This window comes from Talpa europaea (genome assembly GCF_964194135.1).
Source record: "Talpa europaea genome assembly, chromosome: 16".
Lineage (NCBI taxonomy): Eukaryota > Metazoa > Chordata > Mammalia > Eulipotyphla > Talpidae > Talpa > Talpa europaea.
The window spans coordinates 27,759,030-27,781,949 of record NC_140084.1 but is presented as its reverse complement, the minus strand read 5'-3'; the positions used below and the strand labels follow the sequence as shown (position 1 = coordinate 27,781,949).

General features: G+C 47.6%; 1 protein-coding gene across 1 annotated transcript in view; it reads left to right on the top strand.

The window, feature by feature from the left end:
- Positions 1–22,313, top strand: part of RHPN2 (rhophilin Rho GTPase binding protein 2) — a gene marked incomplete at both ends in the record, with an annotated part of 53,340 nt that extends 31,027 nt beyond the window's left edge. The window contains 11 exons of the mRNA XM_084257345.1: positions 2,649–2,726; positions 3,028–3,152; positions 4,960–5,126; positions 8,090–8,277; positions 8,663–8,819; positions 10,929–11,048; positions 12,565–12,759; positions 14,631–14,707; positions 15,427–15,573; positions 16,131–16,286; positions 22,053–22,313. Coding sequence (XP_084113471.1) covers positions 2,649–2,726; positions 3,028–3,152; positions 4,960–5,126; positions 8,090–8,277; positions 8,663–8,819; positions 10,929–11,048; positions 12,565–12,759; positions 14,631–14,707; positions 15,427–15,573; positions 16,131–16,286; positions 22,053–22,313 — 1,671 coding nt within the window. The remainder of the gene's footprint in view (positions 1–2,648; positions 2,727–3,027; positions 3,153–4,959; positions 5,127–8,089; positions 8,278–8,662; positions 8,820–10,928; positions 11,049–12,564; positions 12,760–14,630; positions 14,708–15,426; positions 15,574–16,130; positions 16,287–22,052) is intronic.
- Between the last annotated feature and the right edge of the window lie 607 nt (positions 22,314–22,920).

The window sequence follows — 22,920 nt, the reverse complement described above, 5'->3', positions numbered from 1 at the left end:
CCCTGAGAAGATACAACTTTATGCCAACTTTGCACCAACCTTCTGAACTTTTCGATTTGATGCTAGCCTGTGAGACTTGAGAACACTTATATGTGTGGAAATATCATGAGTTGTTTTTGTAGATAGTTTCTTAGTAGGTTGCTCTGTGCCAGAGCTGCAAGAATGCAAGCATATGAAGCGACTGTCTTGGAAAAGCTTCACGGACATCTGTAAGGACCCAAACATGTCACATGAATTCCACATTAAAGCAAGTATAAAAAAATCACATGTTGTGGGCATGGCCAACTGCTATTCAGCTGAGGCTTCTAACCATGTTATTTTAGCCTAAAAGCAACTCCACAAATGTCAGTCACAGAAATGAGAATGTTTGTGGACATTCTATTTTCTCCTTCCACGTTTGTTTTTAAGAGTAACATGGGCACCACAGAAGTAGCCCAGCCAACTTAATCAGGGCAATTCAAATTGTCTTTCAGACCTGAGGTATTTGTGTGGTGGTCAGTAAGTCTCACATGCGACTTCCTTCTATTTTATTTTATTAAAAAAAATATTTATTATTTTTGTGTAAAAGAACTGGTGTGAGGTGTGAGAAGATTCTCCAGTGACAGAGTGGGGAGCAGAACAGGCGAATCTACTGAAATCCACTGCTGAGGGCAGCAGCGGGCAAGACAGGAGAGGTCTGCTGCACCATGTGGGTCAGCTCCCTGAGTGGGGATTGAATTCAGGCTGCAGTGGTGATAGCGCTGAGATTTAACCCCTAGGCCACCAGGAAGGCCCCAGAAGGTTTTATAATTCAATGCTGTGTTATGGAATATTTGGCATATGAAAACATGAGACACATGCCAACTCAATAAAAAAAAAAAGCAAAGCAAAGTTGTACATTCATTGTGTCCAGTGTCATTCTTGTAAGACGAGTGTGTTTGTGTATGTGTTTGTGCACACACACACTGAACATACAGAAAGCAAGTGAGGTGTTTATGGAGAAGGCAAGTTTACAGAATTGAACTGTCTCGACCATCTTTCATCTGTGCTAGAACTGATCCTGTGTACCTGTTATCTGACACTAATTTTTCCCCTATACTCCTTGTTTTCTTCTAACTTGATGTAATTTACATATTTAACTGTCTGCTGTGTGTGGTCTGTGCCCCCTGCAAGAATATGAGCTCCGTGGGGGAATGATCTTTGCTATGATCACTGATGTAACCCAGGCCTGGTAACAGTGCCTGACACATAGTAGGTGCTCATCAGTAGGTATCACGTGACTGAACCAACTCAGAGTGCTTGTCATGCTCTGGACTGCAGTCCAGTTGGAGGTCTCTCCACGGTGCTCCATTTACAGAGTGCTGAGTTGGTCTCACCAGAGTTTCCATGCACACCCTGAGGGGCCACCATCATAGTCACCATGTTATAGGACAGGGAGAGGGGCGTTGGGCGCCAAATCTGTTATAGGACAGGGAGAGGGGCAGCCCAAACCCCGCAAACCTGTCTATTCTACATGGGTTTTGCCATCCGCCGCATCAACACAAAACATATGAGACTTTAATGGGAAGGAACTTTAATAAAACTAGGAAACAATACAGGTAAGGCAAAGAGTCTAATTTCTAAATCAAGAACCCAAAGTTACCCATCTCCTCGTGGGTAAAACTCCATCCAAATGGGACTGGCCCAGAGAAAGGCCCCAAAGCCTGCCACAAGTCTAAAGCATCTTCCAGTGGGGACCCACAGAAAAGGGTCAGAAACAACCAGACAAGCCCGGAAGGAAAAGAGTAAAATCAACATCAAGATAAAAGCTGCCATTGTCACCTCCCCACGGGTCTCACCCACATCTGTGTCACCCAGTCCACGACCAAAAGACAAGCGCAGTTTCTTCACGTGTCTCTAGGCTCCATCCTGCTTCCTTCCTCAGTCTCCTCTGCAGCTTCTCCTCTTCCTGCTCAGCTCCACCCTCCCTTGGGTGGGGCAGGGAACCTGGAACCTCCCCCTTTCCTGGGGACCACCCTGTTACAACCACACACCAGTTTCCTTCACCAAGGAGAGCCTGTATCCTCAAATTGAGGACATTTTAAAGGGTAAAGGGCTGAGCCTCTAAGTTTCTGTAATGTTTGCCAGAATTGTTTACGGAGTTGCAAAGGCAATTTTTTAAATTAAAAACTTTCCTTTTTACTGTATCAACAAAAACATAAGCAAAATGAAAAGCCCATCATTCAGAAAATCACTGCAGTGCATGTCCTCAGCTAAGTCTTTCTGTACTTTACGTGTGTTTTATCTATTTATTTTTTAAAGATTTATTTATTTATGCATGCAAGAACTGGGGTACAGGCCAGAGGTGTGCCGGGGGGGAGGGTGAGAGAATTAACCATATGAAGAGTGGGGAGCAGAACAGGGGGCTCTGCTGAAATACACTGCTGAGGGGAGCAGTGGGTGAGACAGGAGAGGTCTGCTGCACCATGTGGGTCAGCTCCCTGGAGGGGTGGGGGGGTGGGGGGTGGGGGTTTAACTGGAGCTGCAGTGGCTGCATATTGTTTCATAGTGCTGACACTTAACCACTTGCATCATCAGGGACCCCCACTTTACATGTGTTTTAAAAGGGGAATGTCGTGTTACCGTGTGGTTTTGAGTCTTAAGACTGTCTTAACTCACTTTTCTTACAGGACTTCATCCTGGACCATTATAGCGAAGATGGTTGCTTGTATGAAGATGAAATAGCAGATCTGATGGACCTGAGACAAGTGCGTTTTTGTGTGCAGCAGGAGGGGCGTGACTGCTCTAGCTTGTTGGGTCTTCAGACTGTCCCATAATTGCGCACTTGGGGTCTTAAAGAACTTATAGGGACTGTGGGAACCCAAAATACCAGAGTCCTACCCACTGGCACATCTGGCCTGGATCCTGGACTCCTGAGTTCACTTCAGCCCTTTCCACTCCTTCTAGAGTAGATGATACCACAGAGGGGGCCCAAGCTGCACAGAAATTGATGTGGAGCATCTTGGGGGGTGTTGTCCCTGCTCATGCCCTCTCTGTTCCTTTCCTCAGGCTTGTCGGACACCCAGCCGCGACGAGGCCGGTGTGGAGCTGCTGATGACTTACTTCACACAGCTGGGTTTCGTGGAGAGCCGCTTCTTTCCCCCAACCCGACAGATGGGGATCTTGTTTACCTGGTGGGTGCTGAGTCTGAGCCCCAACAGCTTCCCCTGCAGCCACCATTTCAGAGCCTGCCAGCACAGAGGCTCCTGTTTCTAACTATGGTGTAGATGGGGGGGCCGGGGGGGGGGTTGGCGGTGGGGGGGGGTGTTTATTTATGAAGGGACCTAACGACGGAAAGCTCCAACAGACCGCGGCTTCTTGCTTCTCAGATCTAGTGAGCCCAGGAAAAGTGGCATTTTTTTGGTGCTCGTTTTATCACTGGGGAAACTGGTGTCTCTGAGGTGGAACTAACTAGAAGCCAAACACTTGGGTGTGGGTTTATGGGCAGGGTAAGTAGGGGGAGCTTAGAAATAGCCATCAGGTTTTGTCGGGTGTCAAGGGCAGCAAAAAGAAATAGATCAGAAGATGAAAGCTGAAGCAGCACATTGGATTCTTCTCCTGAGGTGGAATGGTCATGTTAGGGGGAAAAGAATGTCAGAGTTCTCACTATGTAAATACCCTGGAATTGTTTTCCCTCTTCTCTGAATATGGGTGAAAGGAGAGGAAATCCCAGCAGCTGACTTGCATATGCAGAGTTAAATTCCAGCACGGGAGGTGGCTTGGGATGCCTTCCTTTGGAAAGGCAAGGAGAAGACCTTTCCTGAAGACACATGCATGGCTGACAGGGCAAGTGTTGAATTAGGAAGATCTCTCAGTCCACCTCCTGGTTGACATGTGAACTTTAAAATAAATCCCGAATCTTTTAGACTTCAGGAAGAATTATGAGGGATGAGTAACTGCTTTATTTCATTTAAGAGAAGTCATCCATTTTTGGGTTGTTTTTGAAATAATTTTTATTGAATTAATATTATAACAGATTTCAGATGTGCATCATTATAAAGCAACATTTGCATGTATTACATTCTGTTCACCATTAAAAGTCAATTCTATCCTTCATCATTCAAATGACCCCTTCACTGCACTCACCTCCTGCCCCCTTTTCTGGTAACCACTGAATTTAGTTTTATAGTCTAATAGTGGTTTTTTTTTTATTTATTTAGTTTATTTTTATACCATCTTATACCATTATAACACCTTTTATTTTTTAGAGCAGTTTTAGATTCACAGCAAGATTGGGGGGACAGTGTAAATATTTTTCACATACCCCTGCCCTCACATACATCCTCCCCCAAAATGAACACCCCCTCCAGAACCTACAATGACACATTATTACCCAAATCCATAGTGTACATTCCAATTCGCTCTTGGTGGTTTACATTCTGTGGGTTTGGACAAATGTGTAATGATATGTATCCAGCATTAAGTATCATGTTGGGTAGTTTCACTGCATTGGAAACCCTCCCTGCTCCACCCTCATCCCTGCCCCCCCACCAAAAAACCCCAAAAAACAAACCCTGGCAATCTCTGATTCCTTTTCTGTCTCCATTGTTTTGCCTTTTCCAGAATGTCATATAGTTGGAATCATACAGTATGTAGCCTTTTCCGATTGACTTCTTTCACCTAGTAATATGCGTTTAAAGTCCCTGCATGTCTTTTCACGGCTTGATGACTCATGTGTTTTTAGTGCTGAGTGATATTGTACAGTTTATCCACTCACCTACTGACGGACATCTTGGTTGAGAAGCCTGATTTTTGCGTGTGATGTGGGTGTCCTTATCTAGTATGATCAAGTTCATCATCTTGTTTAGAAATGAAAGCTTCATTGCATGCGCATCTTTGGATTTTATTCAAGCAATAAATTTTGTCCTATTCCTGCCCCCTCAAAAGTGGCAGTAACTAGCCAGGTTACCCCTATTCTGACAGCACGTTTATTTTAAATAGGTATGACTCCCTGACAGGGGTTCCTGTCAGCCAACAGAACCTGCTGCTGGAGAAAGCCAGCATTCTGTTTAACATCGGCGCCCTCTACACCCAGATCGGGACCCGGTGCAATCGGCAGGCGCAGGCTGGGCTAGAGAGCGCCGTGGATGCCTTCCAGAAGGCCGCAGGTGTGTCTCGGGAGCACTGGGGGAGAAAGCCTTGGCACCGGACACCCCAGCTCTCAGGAAGAGGCTCTGTGGGTGCCCCAGACCCACCCTTGGCCTCATGGGCCTGATAGGGCCCAGTCAGTTTCCAGTGCTGGTGTAACTTCCCCCTGCTTATTGGCTCATTCCCAACATTTGAGTTGCAGTAGGCTTGTGTGCATAGGGAATCCTGTGGTTAACCTTTAATCTTTTCCAAATGAGTGGCCCCAAGGATGCAGGTGAATGAACTGTTCCTTGGAACACTATATTGAAGAAGAGAAGATTTATCAGAACAGTGAAAATGTGGCTCTTCTTTCTTTTTTGGAGGTGCCTCATTGGTGCATATTACTATCCTTCCTTTTTATTTAGTTCGGTCACTTTTTTTTTTTTTAAAGATTTATTTTATTATGCATACAAAAACTGGGGTACAGGCCAGAGGTGTGGGGGTGGTGGTGGGAGGATTCACCAGAGACAGAGTAGGGAACAGAACAGGCAGACCGACTGAAATACACTCCTGAGGGGAGCATCAAGCAAGTCAGGATAGGTCAGCTGCACCATGTGGGTTGCTCCCTGGCCAGGGATTGAACTCATGCTGCAGTGGCTGCAGATAGCTTCAGGTTGCTGTGTCTTAACCCCTTGTGCCACCAGGGAGGCCCTAGTTCTGTCACTTCTTCACCCACCTTGTTTCTAGCTTAACCGGGTCGATTCTCTTGTGCTTGGAGAGCCAGACTCTGAAGTACGAGATGGTTTCTACAAAAGAAGTGAGTGGTGCCATGTCGGGGATGGCAGAGCAGGCCTGGAGGCTGCCAGCTAGAGTGGCGAGTGGAGGAAGATGATATAGGAAAGAAGGAAAGTAAAAATGTGCAGTGGGGAGAGTCTCTTCACTCTCTGGTCTGAGTGCTTCCAAACAATCCTGGGTATTTGATCACATTTGATGGTGCATTTCTAGAATAACTGCCCTTTTCTCTGTTACCAATTAAAACCACCTGCGGGTGCTGGTTGGGAACTTACATTGTCAGCATCCTCGGAAGGAAAAGTTAGGCATCAGGTGTCCTGCCTGCATGGCCTGAGGAATGTAGTCCATTGGCTTCTGCAGCAGAGGTCATGTCATTATTCTTGGCTTAGACACGAACACAACCCCAAGGTTACTCTTCTCCACCCTCTGCCAAGTGACTCTAGGGGGCCATGGTCACTGGCCCTGGTGCATTGGGCAGACCCCGTGCCACTCATGGGCATCCAAGGGTCCTGCATTGGTCCCCTAGAGCAGCACCTGTGTCCAGCACCTCCAGGGATAGTGGGCAAAAGCAGTGACAGCAAGGCCATGTTGTGACCGCCCCCCCAAGGCTGACCAGTCTGTTCCCTTCTGGGCCAGTCCTGGCCACTCCACTTCCAGAGGCAGCGTGGAACCACAGCCTGGCCATTTTGGTGAATCACAGAAGTACTGATGTTAAAGTGATGTACCCACAGGATGAAACAACAAGCTTAAGATTCCATGTGGGAGTCTATTTATTTCACCATCAATCCTTTTTTGGGCCTATCTTTCTGAGGAATCTCAGGCAGGTATGCTTTGTGACCTGTCTGAGATTATAGAGATCTGTGCACAGGGAAGCTTGAGGACAGAGTGCAGCGAATCCCAGAGGGGAGCAAACATCCTTCTGTGGGGCCATTCGAGCTTTGCAGCAAAACCAGAGAAACCAGTCAGATGGGGTTCATGTCAGAGGTTTCATTTCAGCCCCAGGTTGCTAGTTAATGCTGTGACAGTTCATTTTCTAAAATATAAAAGTTAGCTAAGGCTACAGTGTGAAAATTTCCACTGGTATGGGCTGAGTCAGTCTTTCCTGAGGTCCTGGAGGACAGCCCCCCACTTCTGAATGCCCCAGGTTAGGTGGGAGCCTGTCCCCCTGACCAACCCTCAGTCATCCCATTTGCTTTCACCTCTGTCAAATACATGCCTGTTATATTTGGGATTTCTTGCAGTTGTCTCAGGTAAGACAGGAATGCCCGGGGAGCAGGCTGGTTTCCTGCTTGTTATAGACGTAGATGTTTTATTTTTGTTGTGTGTGTAGAAGAACGGGGATGTAGGCCAGAAGTGCAGGGGGATGGGGAGTGAGAGGACTCATCAGAGACAGAGTGGGGAACAGAACGGGCGGATCAACTGAAATACCCTGCTGGGGGGAGCAGTGGTAAGAGAGGGGAGGTCTGCTGTGCCATGTGGGTCAGCTCCCTGGTCAGAGATCGAACTCAGGCTGTATTAGTGAAGCCAATAGCCAGGAAGGCCCCCTAGACATTGGTGTTTGGAAGAAAGTACAACTTTTTAAAATCATGCTAAAACATACCTAGTAAAATTGTCATTTTAACCATTTTTTAAGTTCATTGACATTAAATGTGTTCACACAACTGTGCCCATGTATTCATCATGTTGAACCGAAAGTCCTCATTACACAATCGCTCCCATTCCTGCCCCCAGGCCCCTGGCAGCCGCCATCCTATTTTTGTCTCCGTGAATTTCACGCTCTGGATGCAGCATTTGTCTTTGTGACTGGCCTGTTCCACTTTGCACCATGTCTCCATCCAGGCTGTAGCATGTGTCAGAATTTCCTTCCTGTGTGAAGCTTGAAAATATTCCATTGTATGGATTTACCACATTTTATTTACCTGTTTGTCAGCAGACAGTTGAGTTTTTTCTGCCTTTTGGTTATTATGAATGATAGTGCTGTGAGCACTGGGGTGCAAAGGTCCTTTTAAATCCCCACTTTGTTATGTGGGGTGCATACCTAGGGGTGGAATTGCTCCTCAGTTACAAAAAATAAGAATCAGATTTTTTTAGATGCTCCTGACACCCGTTTTGTATTTCTGGAATTTCTGCTTCTGGAATTCTCTATACTTCTGAGCAGCGTGGTGAAATAAGTGTGATCCCAAAGTAACATGCAAAAAATTTCCAATCATAGGGGTTTTAAACCACTTGAAGGAGACGTTTACTCACACCCCGAGTTACGACATGAGCCCTGCCATGCTGGGCGTGCTGGTCAAAATGATGCTTGCACAGGCCCAGGAAAGCATCTTTGAGAAGGTCTGCCTTCCTGGGATCCAGAACGAGTTTTTCATGCTGGTGAAGGTGGCTCAGGAGGCTGCCAAGGTAAGACCCCTGGTTCTTGTGGCTTTCGGGGTGGGTGGGCACGTGAGCACCAATGCACCGGGGCAGCAGGGCTCCCTATGGCAGCCGGCCCGTGACCTGGGCAGCAAGCCTGCCCCGGCTCATGCTGGCATTTTCTTGGCAAGTACCGGGGATTCAGATATAGATCACAGATTCCATCTGCAGCTTAGCTAGAAACCAGCACGGTGACAGTTGCCCCTTCTCCTGTTAACTCAGATGCTGACAGCACAGGCTCCCTGGGAGTTACTCCCAGATTCTGGAGTAGCCTCTGGCAGAGCTGCATAGAAGAAAGGGCTCTTTCTCCTGCAACTCTAGCTCATGAGGGCCTCTGCGCTGAGCTCCCCTTGCCATATCCCCTCTGTTTCAGGTGGGAGAGGTCTACCAGCAGCTGCATGCGGCCATGAGCCAGGCCCCTGTGAAGGAGAACATCCCCTACTCCTGGGCCAGGCTGGCCTGTGTGAAGGCCCACCACTACGGTGCCCTGGCGCACTACTTCTCGGCCACCCTGCTCATCGACCACCAATGTAAGGTTCAGGGGACTCAGGCTTTGGTCAGGATTGTGGTTTTCTGCTCCTGGGAGAGAGAAAGAGCTGCCCGCCTGCCCTAGAGAGGCTTATGGGGGAATGCACAGGCCAGGGTGGGATTAAGGGTGATCCACTCACACTGTGGGAGGAAGGAGGAAGAGGGGTCATGTTAATTCAGCCTGGCATGGAGCAGAGAGCTTCATGGAGAGGACTTTTCATCTGGCATCTATGAGAAGGCTAGAACGCTAAAACTTGGGGATGCCTCACTGCTCACTAATCAAGAACACATTCTCATGTCGTGTAAATGAATCAAAATTAATGCAGAAAGTGCATGGTGATCAAGATTTTATTTTATTTTTTAAGATTTATTTATTTATGGATACAAGAACTGGGGTGTAGGTCAGAGGTGTGGGGGTAAGAGGATTCACCAGAGACAGAGTGGGGAGCAGAACAGGAGGATCTACTGAAATCCATTGCTGAGGGGAGCACTGGGAGAGGCAGGAGAGGTCTGCTGTGCCATGTGGATAGCTCCCTGGCTGGGGATCAAACTCATGTTGCAGTGGTTGCTGACAGCTGGATAGTGCTGTGCTGTGTCTCTAACCCCTGTGCCATCAGGGAGACCCCTGATCAAGATTTTAAATGTAAGTGCAGCTCAATGCATTGCAGCACTGACCTGCAAGGAGCCTGGGGCAGAAGGAAACTTTGATGTTTTGTTTGTTCATTGTGGATATTTTTGCATATTTAGAAAATGACATTAAGATTATTTTTCTTGATTGAAAAGCTCTTGCTGAGATTTTGGCAATCCCTTAAATTCTCAGCCCTGGGGTGAGTGTCTCATGCTTCCCTCTCTCATCTTGCCTCTGATTGATTGGAGGTTGGGTAGGTAGGACCTCTGCTGTAATTAGCACTACTCTAGGCAGCCCCCAGAGTAATAAAAAGGACAGGCAGGACTGGAGCCAGACTGCCTGGTTTGTTTCTCAGCTCTGCCTTTATTACCTGGGTCATCTTGGGCAAGTTCCTTTGTTGCTCTGTGCCTTAGTTTTCTCACGTGTAAAATGGAGATATATAGGGAATCTATTTCATGGGGTTGTTGTGAAAACCAAGTACTTATGTGCAAAGCTTATTGGTGCCTTGTATAGAGTGGACTTTCTGAAGGTGTTAGCTACTGCTGGTTTGTTGTTCTGTAGTCTGTCAGGCGGGACTAGGTATGTGAGGCCATAGGAACAGAAAGGAATACAGTGGTTCAGCCATCGCAGCAGAGACACAGATGATGCAGGGCTGGAGCCTGTGGGCATGGGTGGTTTCTCAGAGGCTGAAGCATTTGACCTTGACTCTGAACTCTGTGGAGGACTCTCCAGGTGAACGTGGAGGGAAGGACCGTGAAGAGCAGAACACTGAGCTCAGGGACGAAGCCGGAAGTGTTGAGGTAGTGGTGAGGTCAGAGAGAGGACATGTGCCTGGGTGGGTGATGTCAAAGCTGGGGAGGGCCCTCACTGCAAGATTGGAGGCCACCAGAGCTTTGAGGCAGGGCTTTGCTGGGAGGGTCTGTGAAGTGAGTGACTTGAAAGAGTTGGAGTGAGAAGGCTCAGAGCCACATCATGAGCCCATCGGAGTGGCTGGGCCTGTTTGCCAAGACTTGTGGGCTGGATGGCCTGGGGTGTCCAGGGGTAGAGAGTCATTACCCCAGGGTCTTGTAAAATTGAGGAAGAGAGGAACCTGGAGATGGGGTTTTATTTATTTATTTTTAAGATTTATTTATTTATGTATATAAGAGCTGGGGTGCAGGCCAGAGATGTGAAGGGGCGGGTGAGAAGATTCACCAAAGACAGAGTGGGAAGCAGAACAGGCGGATCCATTGAAATATACTGCTGAGGGGAGCAGCGGGTGAGACAGGAGAGGTCAGCTGCGCCATGTGGGTCACCTCCTGGCTGGGGATTGAACTCGTGCTGCAGTGGCTGCGGATAGCTTTATAGGGCTGAGACTTAACCCCTTGCACCACCAGAGAGGCCCCTGGAGATGGGTTTTTAGAGCTACCCCTAAGTGGGTCTGCGACGCCAACCCCAAGGCTCACAGCCATGGGAAGGGCGTTATTCGTGGTTCTTATTGCAGTGAAGCCTGGCGCAGATGAGGACCACCAGGAGAAGTGCCTGTCCCAGCTGTACGACCACATGCCAGAGGGACTCATGCCCTTGGCCACGCTGAAAAACAGTCACCAGCGCCAGCAGCTGGGTGCGTGTCTGCGTCCTTGCTCCTTCCCTCCCTGTGCCCTATTTGGTGCCCAGCTGATCCTGCTCAAGAGCAACCCAGACAGGTCCTCAGGGCAGGGCTTGGAAGAACAGGGAATTCTGAGTCACCATGGCCATTCCAGATTCAGAAACCCTGAGGCATTGCCCTTGAACCTCAGTTGGTTTCCAGAGCTGTGTCATTACCAGTTCTGTGAGGGCCCAAGCCTCCCACGGTGGAGCCTTTGAGCATCTTCCAGCACCTAGTGGTCCAGGGAATCACCCTTGGCCCTCCTAATGTGAAAGGACACATTTGTTAATTTTGTTGTGCCACACATAACAGCTGGTGATGCATTGTCCTGCTTTGGTCTCGGCTGAGTCTCAGAGTGACTATCTTTCCATCTACAAAGCTGAATTCCTCCACTCCCCAGCCCTGCCCTCTATACCCCCATACTCTTACCCTTTCTCAGGGATGGCAACTTCATCATTTAGGTGTGCAGGCCAGAAACCCTACTTACCTTCTGTTTTTATCTGTCTTTCTCAGCACATATTTGATCAATGAATCCCATGAACTCTACCTGTAAAACACACCCCAAATCTAACTGCTTCTTACCTACCACACTGGTCCAAGCCATTCCTATGTATAGTGCTCACTTAAATGTTGACTCTCTTAAACCTCACACAACCCTTAAACCTCACACAACTATGAACCCCACTTTTCAGTTGAAGACACAGGCCCAGAGAAGTCACACAGCTTGCCTGACTCTTTGCAGTGGCCTCATAGCTGGTCTCTCTGCTTTCCTCTTTGCTTCTTCATGGTCTGTTCAATTGGATCAAATCACATAAGTCCTCTGATGGGCTACATCCTTCTCATCCAGACTGGGAACAGACGCCCTCGCCCTGTGCTCATAGGGTGAATATGGTCTGGCCCCTTCCCTTTTCTGGCCTCATTTCATACCCTTTTCCCCAGTCCTTCCTTCCTCCAGCCACGCTTCAAGCTCTTTGTTGTCCATAAACGCACAGGCATGCCCCAGGGCCTCTGCACCTGCTATTTCCTCTTCTAGGAATGTTCTTCTGTCAGGTAATGTCATGATTCTTCCCTCACTTCTTTTAGGGCTCTACTCTAAAGTTTCCTTCAAAAAGGCCATCCCTGATCACCTGTCATCTGTCCCCATTTCAGACTTTTCAGGCCATATCTACCTATCCAGCTTTACTTTTCTCCATAACCCATTGCCACATGATCTATTACATATTTCTTTGCTTGTTAACTATCTTCCCCAATAGCATATAAACATGAAAGCAGAGGCTAGCATTTGTTCATTGCTTTGGAAAGCATTGGCCCAGTGTATGTTGTGTGGCTCCAGCGAGCAAATGACACCTGCATTAGACGGGCTTGAGTGTTCCAGGCAGCACCTTCAGAAAAGAGAACGTCCGCCTTTCTGGGTTGCTCCTGGGTCATGTTGGCTCCCCTGGAGTACCCACTGCAGTGAGGGCTCTTGTCACTGGTGGTCTTCCATTGACAGGCAAGTCCCACCTGCGCAGAGCCATCGCCCTCCACGAGGAGTCCGTGAGGGAGGCCAGCCTGTGCAGGAAGCTCCGCAACATCGAGGTGCTACAGCAGGTGCTGTCCGCGGCTCACCAGCGCTCCCGCCGCAAGTATGCCCAGCACCAGGAAGACGACGACCTGCTCAACCTGTTCCAGGCTCCCGACGTCATCTGTGAGTGACCCGTGTGAGGTTGCCAGGAGCAGGGTGCGCCCAGGGTGAGAGGCAGGAGTCCTCGGGTGCTCAGCCCATCCTTACTTAACCTGCAGGGGTTAAACATGCCCTTGCTGGGCTCTGGGGGGGACCACATGCTGGTCTTTCCCTGGTGTTCTCATCTCCTCATCCCCAACCCAGGAGCTTCTTTATGGCCTTCATCATTGTCAACCCATTTGTGCCTTTTTTTTTTTTAAAGATTTATTTATTTATTTATTTATTCATTCATTCATTCATTTATTTATTTATACAAGCACTGGATACAGTCAGAAGCGCGGGAGGGTGAGAGAATTCACCAGAGCCAGAGCGGGGAGCAGAGCAGGCAGAAGGACCAAAGTACACTGCTGAGGGGAGCAGCGGGTGGCAGGAGAGGTCTGCGTGCCATGTGGGACCCTCCTCTGGTGGCCGGGGAGCAGCCGGGGATCGAACCGGCACCGCAGAGGCCGCGGGCAGCTTCGCAAGCCAGCGCTCAACCGCTGCGCCACGGGGGAGGCCCCATTTGTGCCTTTTGACCCCCATACAGTCCCCGATATTCCTTTCTCAGGCTCTGGCACCCTGCCTCTGTTCCTGCCTCCCTCCTCCACCTTGCTGACCTCACCTATGCCCCCAACCTTCTTGAGGTCTGCTCGCCCCGGTGCGCTGCCTCTAGACTCCTTAAAATCCTGCAGCCTTTTAAGATTTGTTTCTTTATGCATACAAAAACTGGGGTACAGGCCAGAGATGCGGGGGGTGAGAGGATTCACCAGAGAGTTGAGAGCGGAACAGGCAGATTAAATGAAATACACTGCTAGGGGAGCAGCGGGGAGACGGGAGAGGTCTGCTGCGCCCTGGGGGTCAGCTCCCTGGATGGCCGAGGATCGAACTCCTGTGGTGCTGCAGTGGCTGCAGATAGCTTCACAGTGCTGCGACTTATCCCTTGTGCCACCAGGGAGGCCCCATCTTAAAGAAGAGGCTGTGAAGTTTTAGGGACGTCACAACCCTTGCACCAGGTGACCAGAGCGGTAGATGGACATGAAATGGCCTCAGGGAGTTTCTTTATGAACTGTGGCCACCTCCTTGGCCCTCTTTCTTGTGTTGCGGTGTGTGTCCAGCAGATAGAAACCTAATAGCCCCACAGCATGAAAGACACACAGCTCCTGGGATGATCCCCATGCTGGCCTGCCCAGACCTAATGCTGTGGGGTGGTTTATAGGAAGCCACAAGGTCACCCTGCAAACAGAGGGATGTGCTGTACCTTGGTGGTGCCAGTCTTCTTCCCCGGATTTCCTTTGTATACTGTTCGTGTATTCTTAGCCTGCTTGGGGTCCTTTGTGAGAACTTCATGGGAAGTATGGGCGTGCCTGCTATGGATGTGCTGCTGGAGATTTGAGCTATGATGGATGCGGTTTGGCAAACACCCTTCTCACGTAATAATGGCAATGGGCTGTGCATCTTTCCCGGGACTTTGTGCTGAGAGAGACGGTCCTTCCAGCCCTTCTGTAACAGCCACATCTGAAGCATAGATCACGTCTCAGGCAGGTCTTACAGGTGCCAGAGGAAATCCACTGGACTATCAATAAGCTCCTTGAGGGCACAGGATGTGTCCCGTTGTCACTTCTCTGTCCAGGCCCAGAGCAGGGCGTGCCTCGCCGTAGGTTCCCAAGTGGAAGGTACCGATCTCAAGGGGCTTGGGGCTGGCCTGTAGCCCGTCTTCTGTGCTATCATCTAAACCAAGAGACTGGGGAAAGGTTTGCTTTCTCTTCCCTTCAGAGAGAAAATTTAGACCTGAGTTTATTGCAAATAATTTCCAATTACAGAAACATCTATATTCCCCTTTTAATCTTCTTTTCTAGCTAAAACTGAGCAAGAGGTTGAAATTATCCTGCCACAGCTCTCCAAGGTGACAGTAACAGACTTCTTCCAGAAGCTGGTAAGTCGAACTCTCATTGATTTGTGACCCAAGGCAGCAGCTTTTACTTATTGCCAGTATGTAAAAGACTTATCTTAGATACTTTAGACTTTCATTAGCGATCTCACCTAAGATAATTTTAAAAAATAATCTTACTTAAAATATTGTGTTGGGCCTCCCCGGTGGCGCAGCGGTTGAGCGCTGGGTTGCGAAGCTGCCCGCGGCCTCTGCGGCGCCGGTTCGATCCCCGGCTGCTCCCCGGCCACCGGCGTAGGGTCCCACATGGCGCGCAGACCTCTCCTGCCGTCCGCTGCTCCCCTCAGCAGTGTACTTCGGTCCTTCTGCCTGCTCTGCTCCCCGCTCTGGCTCTGGTGAATTCTCTCACCCTCCCGCGCTTCGGACTGTGCCCAGTGCTTGTATAAATAATAAATAAATCTTTAAAAAAAAATAAAAAATAAAAAAAAATATTGTGTTGTCAGAAAAGTTATGTTGTATTTTTTCTATGTTTTTCAAGCAAAATGCATCATGACTTTTCTAACAACCGAGTATATTGGATATTCTAGGGACAATCACAGTAAACATTCTGGAACAAGTCTGTAGTGTGTATTATCCCACATGCTGCCATTATTCCATCTCTGAGCAGGCCTGTGAAATCTTCAGGAGCAAGGCAACATTTTCTTTAGCTTTCACAGAGCTCACTCAGCCTTCAGGTCCTCACCTAATGATGCTCTGTCCCGAAGGGTCCCTTATCTATGTTTTCGGCAAACAAGAGATGGACACCTCCCCGAAGCATTCAGTTCACTGCAGAAGAAGGGGAATTGGGGTTCACCTTGAGAGGCAACTCCCCAGTTCAAGTCCACTGTCTGGATCCCTACTGCTTGGCTGCGGTAAGCACATACCTTTCTAGATTGGGACAAGACTCACTGGCATCTTTCCAGGCAGCCAGACACAAAATGCAAAGAAAGCTGTCCAAGGAGTTCACCTAGAACAGTGAATTTAGGGTCACTCTACGTAAAAGGCCTGACTTTATGTGACTGCCTCTCCTGGATGCCTCATGCCCAGAGAGAAAAGAACTAATGCAAATGTTTGCAAATACCCACTTTGGGGCCTCCCTGGTGGTTCAGGAGGGAAAGTCTCAGTGCTATCAAGCTATTGCCAGCCATTGTGGCCTGAGTTTGATCCCCAGCCAGGGAGCTGACCCACATGGTGCAGCAGACCTCTCCTGTCTTGCCTGCTGTTCCCCTCAGCTGTGTATTTTCAGTAGATCTGCCTGTTCTGCTCCCCACTCTGTCTCTGGTAAATCCTTTCACACACCCCATCCCCGCCCCTCCCCTCACAAAAATAAATCTTAAAAAAAAAAACCTACTTTGTTAATGAACCTGGGAACTGATTCAGGGCTTTGGATGAACGGAATGTTGACCTTTATTTAATTCATCCCTTGTAGCTGGCAGGAGTCAAGGAGGGGGATTATATTGTTGCCATTCAAAGTGTGGACTGTAAATGGCTGACAGTGAGCGAGGTGATGAAACTGCTGAAGAACTTCGGGGAGGACAACATTGAGATGAAGGTCGTGAGCCTCCTGGACCCCACCTCGTCCATGGTGAGTGCGGGCACCCCTGGCAGGAGCAGGGGCGTGGAGTAAGGTGGCAGGAGTTCCTCAGCCAGGCCCTCTGCCTCTTGGGTACATTTGTCACATGCCACCAACTCCTCAGCATGCCGTCACTGGGATATGTTCGCCTTGAGTCAAAGAGATCACTGATAAGCCTTTTTGTTTTAATCCTGTACGTGAAATTACCAATTGATTTATTTGGGGATTAAATTTATTACAGAGGCAAGGAATACATGCTCATGGTTAAAAAAAATACTCAAATGATAAGAGGGGCTCATGGCGTTGTGTGAAAGGCACTTTCCACTCTCAGCGTCAGCTGTTTCTGCAAGCCTGGGAAGCTGCTTGACACCGCGCATAGGCATGTCTCACCGACTGTGAGGAGCTGTCGCACATGCACTCTTCTGTGCATGTTTGAACTTTGTCGCGTTTAATAATGTACCATGGATACTTGGTTTCTCCACCCAACCAATATTGACTGAGTATCACCTGCGGTTCTGGGCTGCCTTAGGTGTTACTACAACAGCTGGTTGCTAGGCACCAGGCACTGAGTGTGTAAAGAGAGTAAAATATGTGATATGATACAATGACTGGGGCAGGAAGGGGCTTCTCCAGACAGGGTTTGCCTGAGACTTCAGGAGTGAGGAGGAACCAGACCATTGGCAGAGATCACAAGAGCATTTGGTCAGGGACCAAAAGTACAGAGGCCCCGTGGAGGAATTAGCTCCTTGTGCAAGAGGAACAAAAAAAGGCCTTTGAACTGGAGCATCGTGGCCAGGAGAGCAGCAGGAAATGAGGTGTGGGCAGGAGCAGGGCCTCAGTGGCAGTGGCACGAGCTTGGAAGCCATCTGGCCACCTGAGCAAGGCAGTGACGTGCTCTGGTGTTTATTCTAGAATGATGTCTGCTGCCTGGAGGCCTACTGAGTGGCGGTGAGCTGGCTATGGCAGTCGCCCAGCCTGTGACAAACAGGTCCTTCTAGGAGGGTGGTAGTGGAGGTAGAGAGCTAGGGATATATGTAGGTGATTTGTATAAGAAAAAGGTGGTGGAAAGGGGAATGACACCTCTGGTTTTGGCTTGAACAACAGTGTCATTTTTCATAATGGTGGGGTCCCAGGGGCATAGTAGGGGGTGGGGTAGAGGAGAGAGCAAGTCAGTATTGTGCCATGAACACCTCATATGCCATGAGACCCCAGATGTCAAGAAGGCGGCTGGGGGTTCACATCTTCAGTTCAAGGGAAAAGTCAAAGCTAAAAATAAATATTTGAGAAACATCAGCATAGGGACATTTAAAACTATAGGAGGGCCTACCTGGTGGTGCAAGGGGCTAATTCTCAGCACTATGAAGCTGTCAGCAGCCACTGCAGCACAAGTTCGATCCCCAGCCACATGGCACAACAGACCTGTCCCGTCTCACTTGCTGCTCCCTTCAGCAGTGTATTTCAATAGATCTGCCTGTTCTGTTCCCCACTCTGTCTCTGGTGAATCCTCTCACTTCCTCGCACCTCTGGCCTACACCCCAGCTTTTGAATGCATGCATAAATAAATACTGTAGGAGACTGCCCTAGGTTGCCCAGGAGGGACTGGGGGCTGAAGAACTAAGCCACGACCCCCACAATTAAGGAGGTTAAGGTTGAAAAATATTTGCAGGCTCAAATTTACCTTGGGATTGTTGTAGTGTTTCCTTTAATGATAGCAAGTGTTCTCTAGTGCTTGGTAGGATTGTTAGAGTTATAGAAAAGGGAGAGGCATCTTTAGCTGAACAAGCCAAACTCAAGAGGGGTGTTTTATAAAGGTTAACTGCTGCGTTATGCAAACCCCTCTGAAGATTATACTGTGAACTATATGCCTAAGCACGTTAGCAACATTTTGTGTATGTTTATATAAACAGCCTGATTGCAGTGCCTGGGCCATAGTGGATACTCAATAAACATATGGTGAACAAAGCAACCTCAACATTAGACAGATGTTAGAAGTAGATGCTAATCCACATGAATATAGTTAAAAGACAGGTTTCTTCATATTTCCTCTTTGAGCACTATACAATCCCCTAAAAGTTAATATAATAGGGACAGTGATTCTTTTGGGGAAGATGAGAAAGTTCCAGAAATGGATGGTGGTGATGGTTGAACAACACTGTAAATGCACCTAGCCCCATTAAGCTATGTACTTAAAAATGGTTCATGTGGAAACTTTGTTATCTTTAACCACAGTTTTAAAATTTAATTTTTTAAGGCATTTTATTTTATTAAGTAAATTATTTTTACCGAGGTAATGTTAGTTTACAACACTGCATGTTTCAGGGGTATAGATTGACATCCCTGCACACCCACCACCAAAGCACCAGTAACCCACTGTGATCCCCACCCTCTTGTTCTGATAGCCTCAGTTCTATGGTCATATTTCAAGGGTTTTCTTTTGTCTGTTCATTTGGTTTGTTTCTTTTTTATTCTGCAGATGAGTGAAGTAATTTGGTATGCGTGTCTCCTGACTTACTTCACATAGCATAATCACTTTAAGTTCCATCCCTGTTGTAAATGGCCAGATTTTGTTGTTGTTGATAGCTGAGCAGTTTCCATTGTGTGTCTAGACCACATCGCCTTTATCCACTGGTGTCATGGAGCACTTAGGTTTTTTCTTTAACTGGGCTAGTGTAAATGAAACAGGGGTGGAGAGGGCCACAAAAGAGGCCACAAGGCAGGAGGCCGGATGGATGGAAAGACCACCCACCTGCCCAGGCTCTGAGAACAGACAGCCACCAAAAATCCCCCAAAGGTCAAAAACCAAAACCAAGAGCTAGAGCCTCACAAAGAACAGTGCCCAATACGAGGACAGGTGACAGTCTATGGGTTCTCACCCACATGCACAATTGCAAGAGACCTCAGGCTCCAGGAACCACAACCATGGGGTTTATTTTACAAACAGCGGAAACAAAGAGCTCATTGTACCCACAAGTGGCGGCTTTCTCACCCAGGTACCATCGGTGATGGTTGCCACTGGTCACCGGGAGTGCTGGGCAGCACTGGCCAGTAGTGATGGCCGCTACTGGTCCCGCAGAGGTGGTGTCAGAGACACCCAGTGTTCACAGCTCTTTGTGAGTTGTTGGGTTACCCCAACAACAAACAGCTCTTTGAGACACCAGGCCCAGGGTCTGTGGTGCTCCTTTCAGGCGATATCAGAGACAGGACCGAGGCCCAGCCTGTGACAGAGTCCGTCGGCTCCTCTTCCCTCCCTGGAGGGCGGCTGCTGGATGGAGGTGGGAACCATCTTCAGGGGCTGGCATCGTCTCTCCTTCGAAGGCCCCTTGTCCTCTTCTTTCAGGGCTGGGTTTGTGGCCTCCTTTACTTTGGGGACTCTCTCTAGCTCCCTCCAACCCTGGCTTATATCCTCCTTCACCCACAAGTCTGACTGGACCATTTAGCACCATTTAGCTCATCACTCGTGCCTGATTGGTCCATTACAAAATGGCAGTTACTGAGCTCTGAGGAGCAACTGCCACAACCAACTTGTGGTAGAACAGCGGGGGGAGAGGGCACCACTGCTGCTGCCGGCTCCCACCACTGAGGCAGCTGCTTCCGGCTACATAAACAGCAGTGCAGTGAACACGGAAGTGCATGTATCCTTTGTCATTAGTGTTTTTGTGTTCTTCAGGTAGATACCTAGGAATGGGATGGCTGGATCATATGGTATATCTATTATGAATGTTTTGAGAAACTTCCATTCATTTCCATAAAGGCTGGATAGCACACATTCTCAGCAGTGTACAGGGGTTCCTTTTCTCCACACCCTCATCAACATTTGTTTCTGGTCTTTTTGATGTGGGCCATACTGGGGGGGAAGGGCGGGGGTGGGAGAAGGGGGAGGTGCAGTGGTGTCTCATTGGTGTTGATTTGCATTTCCCTGATAAGAGGTGATGAGCATGTGTCTATTGGCCATGACTTACCCCTTATTTGGGGGTGTCTGTTTAGTTCTTCTGGCCACTTTTTTTTTTTTTTAAAGATTTATTTATTTATACAAGCACTAGGTACAGTGCTTTGGCATACTCCCTTATGCCAAAGGAGCCAGGAATATAATGGAGAAAGGAAAGTCTCTTCAACAAATGGTGCTGGGAAGGCTGGACAGACACATGCAAAACAATATTTGACCTCTATCGCACACCATACACAAAAATTAATTCAAACAGCATCAAAGACTTGAGTGTGAGACCTGAAACCACAAAACACATAGAAGAAAATACAGAACACGACATTGGCTTCAGTGATGTCTTTGTAGACTTGACTACAGCAGCAAGGGAAACAAAAGCAAAAATTAAAAAATGGGACTACATTGAACAAAGTTATACACAGTGAAAGAAACTATCAAACAAAAAGACACTGTACTGATGTGAGAACATATCTGCACATCTTGCATCTAATGTAGCAGCTACTATCCAAGGTCTACAAAGAACTCATACAACTCCAAAAGAAAAGTAACCCAATCAAAAAATGGCCAGGGGCCTCCCCAGTGGCGTAGCGGGTTGAGGGCAGCATTGTGAAGCTGTCCGCAGCCTCTGTAGCATGGGTTCGATTCCCAGCAGGCCAGGGAAAGTTCCACATAGCACGGCAGACCTCTCCTGACTCGCCCGCTGCTCCCCTCAGCAGTGCATTTCAGTGGATCTGCCTGTTCTGCTGCCTGCTTTGTCTCTGGTGAATCCTCTCACCCCCTGTGCCTCTGGCCTGTACCCCAGCTCTTGTATAAATACATCTTAAAAAAAAAAAAAAAACAAGGGCCTCCCCGGTGGGTTGCAAAGCTGCCCGAAGCCTCTGTGGCGCCAGATTGATCCCCGGCTGCTCCCCGGCCACCGGAGGAGGGTCCCACATGGTTCGCAGACCTCTCCTGCCGCCCGCTGCTCCCTTCAGCAGTGTGCTTTGTCAGTCTGCCTGTTCTGCTCTCCGCTCTGTCTTTGGTGAATTCTCTCACCCTCCCGCGCTTCTGACTGTACCCAGTGCTTGTATAAATAAATAAATCTTAAAAAAAAAAAGACTATAAAGTTGATCTGTACTTCTAATGTGGATTGAAATTGAAGACACAGCACACAAAGAAAGTAGGGCACAGGCTAGGGTGTGTAGTCTATTCCTTTTAAAAAAGAAAAACAAATGATGACCTTTACTTATACACATATCAATACCTGTATATATACATTCTCTCTAGAAGTGTAACAAAAGTATTGATTTCTCAGGGGAAGGGCCTGGAAGCTAATGTGGGAGAGTTAACTATTATTCACTGTAGGTATTTTCATATTGCTGAATATGAGAGTGCATCACTTTTTCAAATAACTTAAAAAGTGAGTAGTGGTTCTAGCTTGCATTTACCCCTAGCACCTATATTCCTTAAAGATCACACTTGTTTTTATAAACCAGAGACATTCTGCAGGGGAGGGGGAGGAAGGAGCAAAGTAGGGGAGGATAGAGCACAAGGGATTATGGTGACAGTTAATGGGTGAATTGGTGGTGGGAATTTTAAGGGGACTACACCTGAGAGGAGAAAGAAAACATTGTACAAAAATGAACAATGATGTAAAATATATATAAATTAATTAATAAAAAAAAATCATCCTTGTTTTTAAGAACCAAATTCTATATAAGGGTTAGTCACTTGTGTTTCAGAATTATACAACCGAGTTTTTAAAAGGATGCTGTAAGTGTAGGATGCAAGCTTCAGACTTAGCAGTCACTTATCAGGTATTGCAAGGATTTCTAACATTTTTCTCTTCCTTTGTGCAGCATAGTAAATGTGCCACATACTCCGTGGGAATGCAGAAAACCTATTCCATGATTTGCTTGGCCATGGAGAACGATGACGACAAAACTGATAAAAACAAGAAAATCTCGAAAAAGCTTTCTTTTTTGAGTTGGGGCACCAATAAAAACAGACAGAAGTCCGCCAGCACCCTGTGCCTCCCATCAGTTGGGGTCGTGAGGCCTCATATCAAGAAGAAGCTCCCTGCTCTCAGCCTTCTCAACAATGACAGCTTTCTGTACTAATGTGAGGACACTTCCAGTAATGACTAGGCCTTCATATTTGTGCCATAATGGAAAAATTTCTAAATATTCTCAAATCCTGCTTTCTCACGGTGTAGATAAATGATGTCTTTAAGAGTGAAAATAACAAAATTATAGACATTTATGGGAAAGCAACTTATTCAAGGAGTGTCACCACATTGCTACAAGTTATTTATTATAAAGTATTGTAAGTAGATTAGTGCTGGAAACATGCCTATTTTTGACGGCTAAAATTATGACTTTTAGTTACTATCAGAATAGAATTGGAGTTACTTAAAATAGTTCCCAGGTTTGGGTAATAGATCATTCCTAACTCAGAATTCAGATGACCCCAAATTAAGGCAAGTTTGGGGGCTATGATAGCCTGTAATTAGTTACCAAAGCTGCTGAGGGAAATTCATTAACCTAAAACGACAGGATTCCACTATTATTTCTACAGAATATGAATGCTGTTTCCAGATAAAGTCGAGTGCCAAACTTCTCACAATTTATTAGATTAAAAAAAATTAGAAGCAGCTTTTCTTCAAGTTTCATGTCATTTAAAAGTTGCTAACAGTGGCGGTTTTAGATGAAGATGCTGTCTACAAGG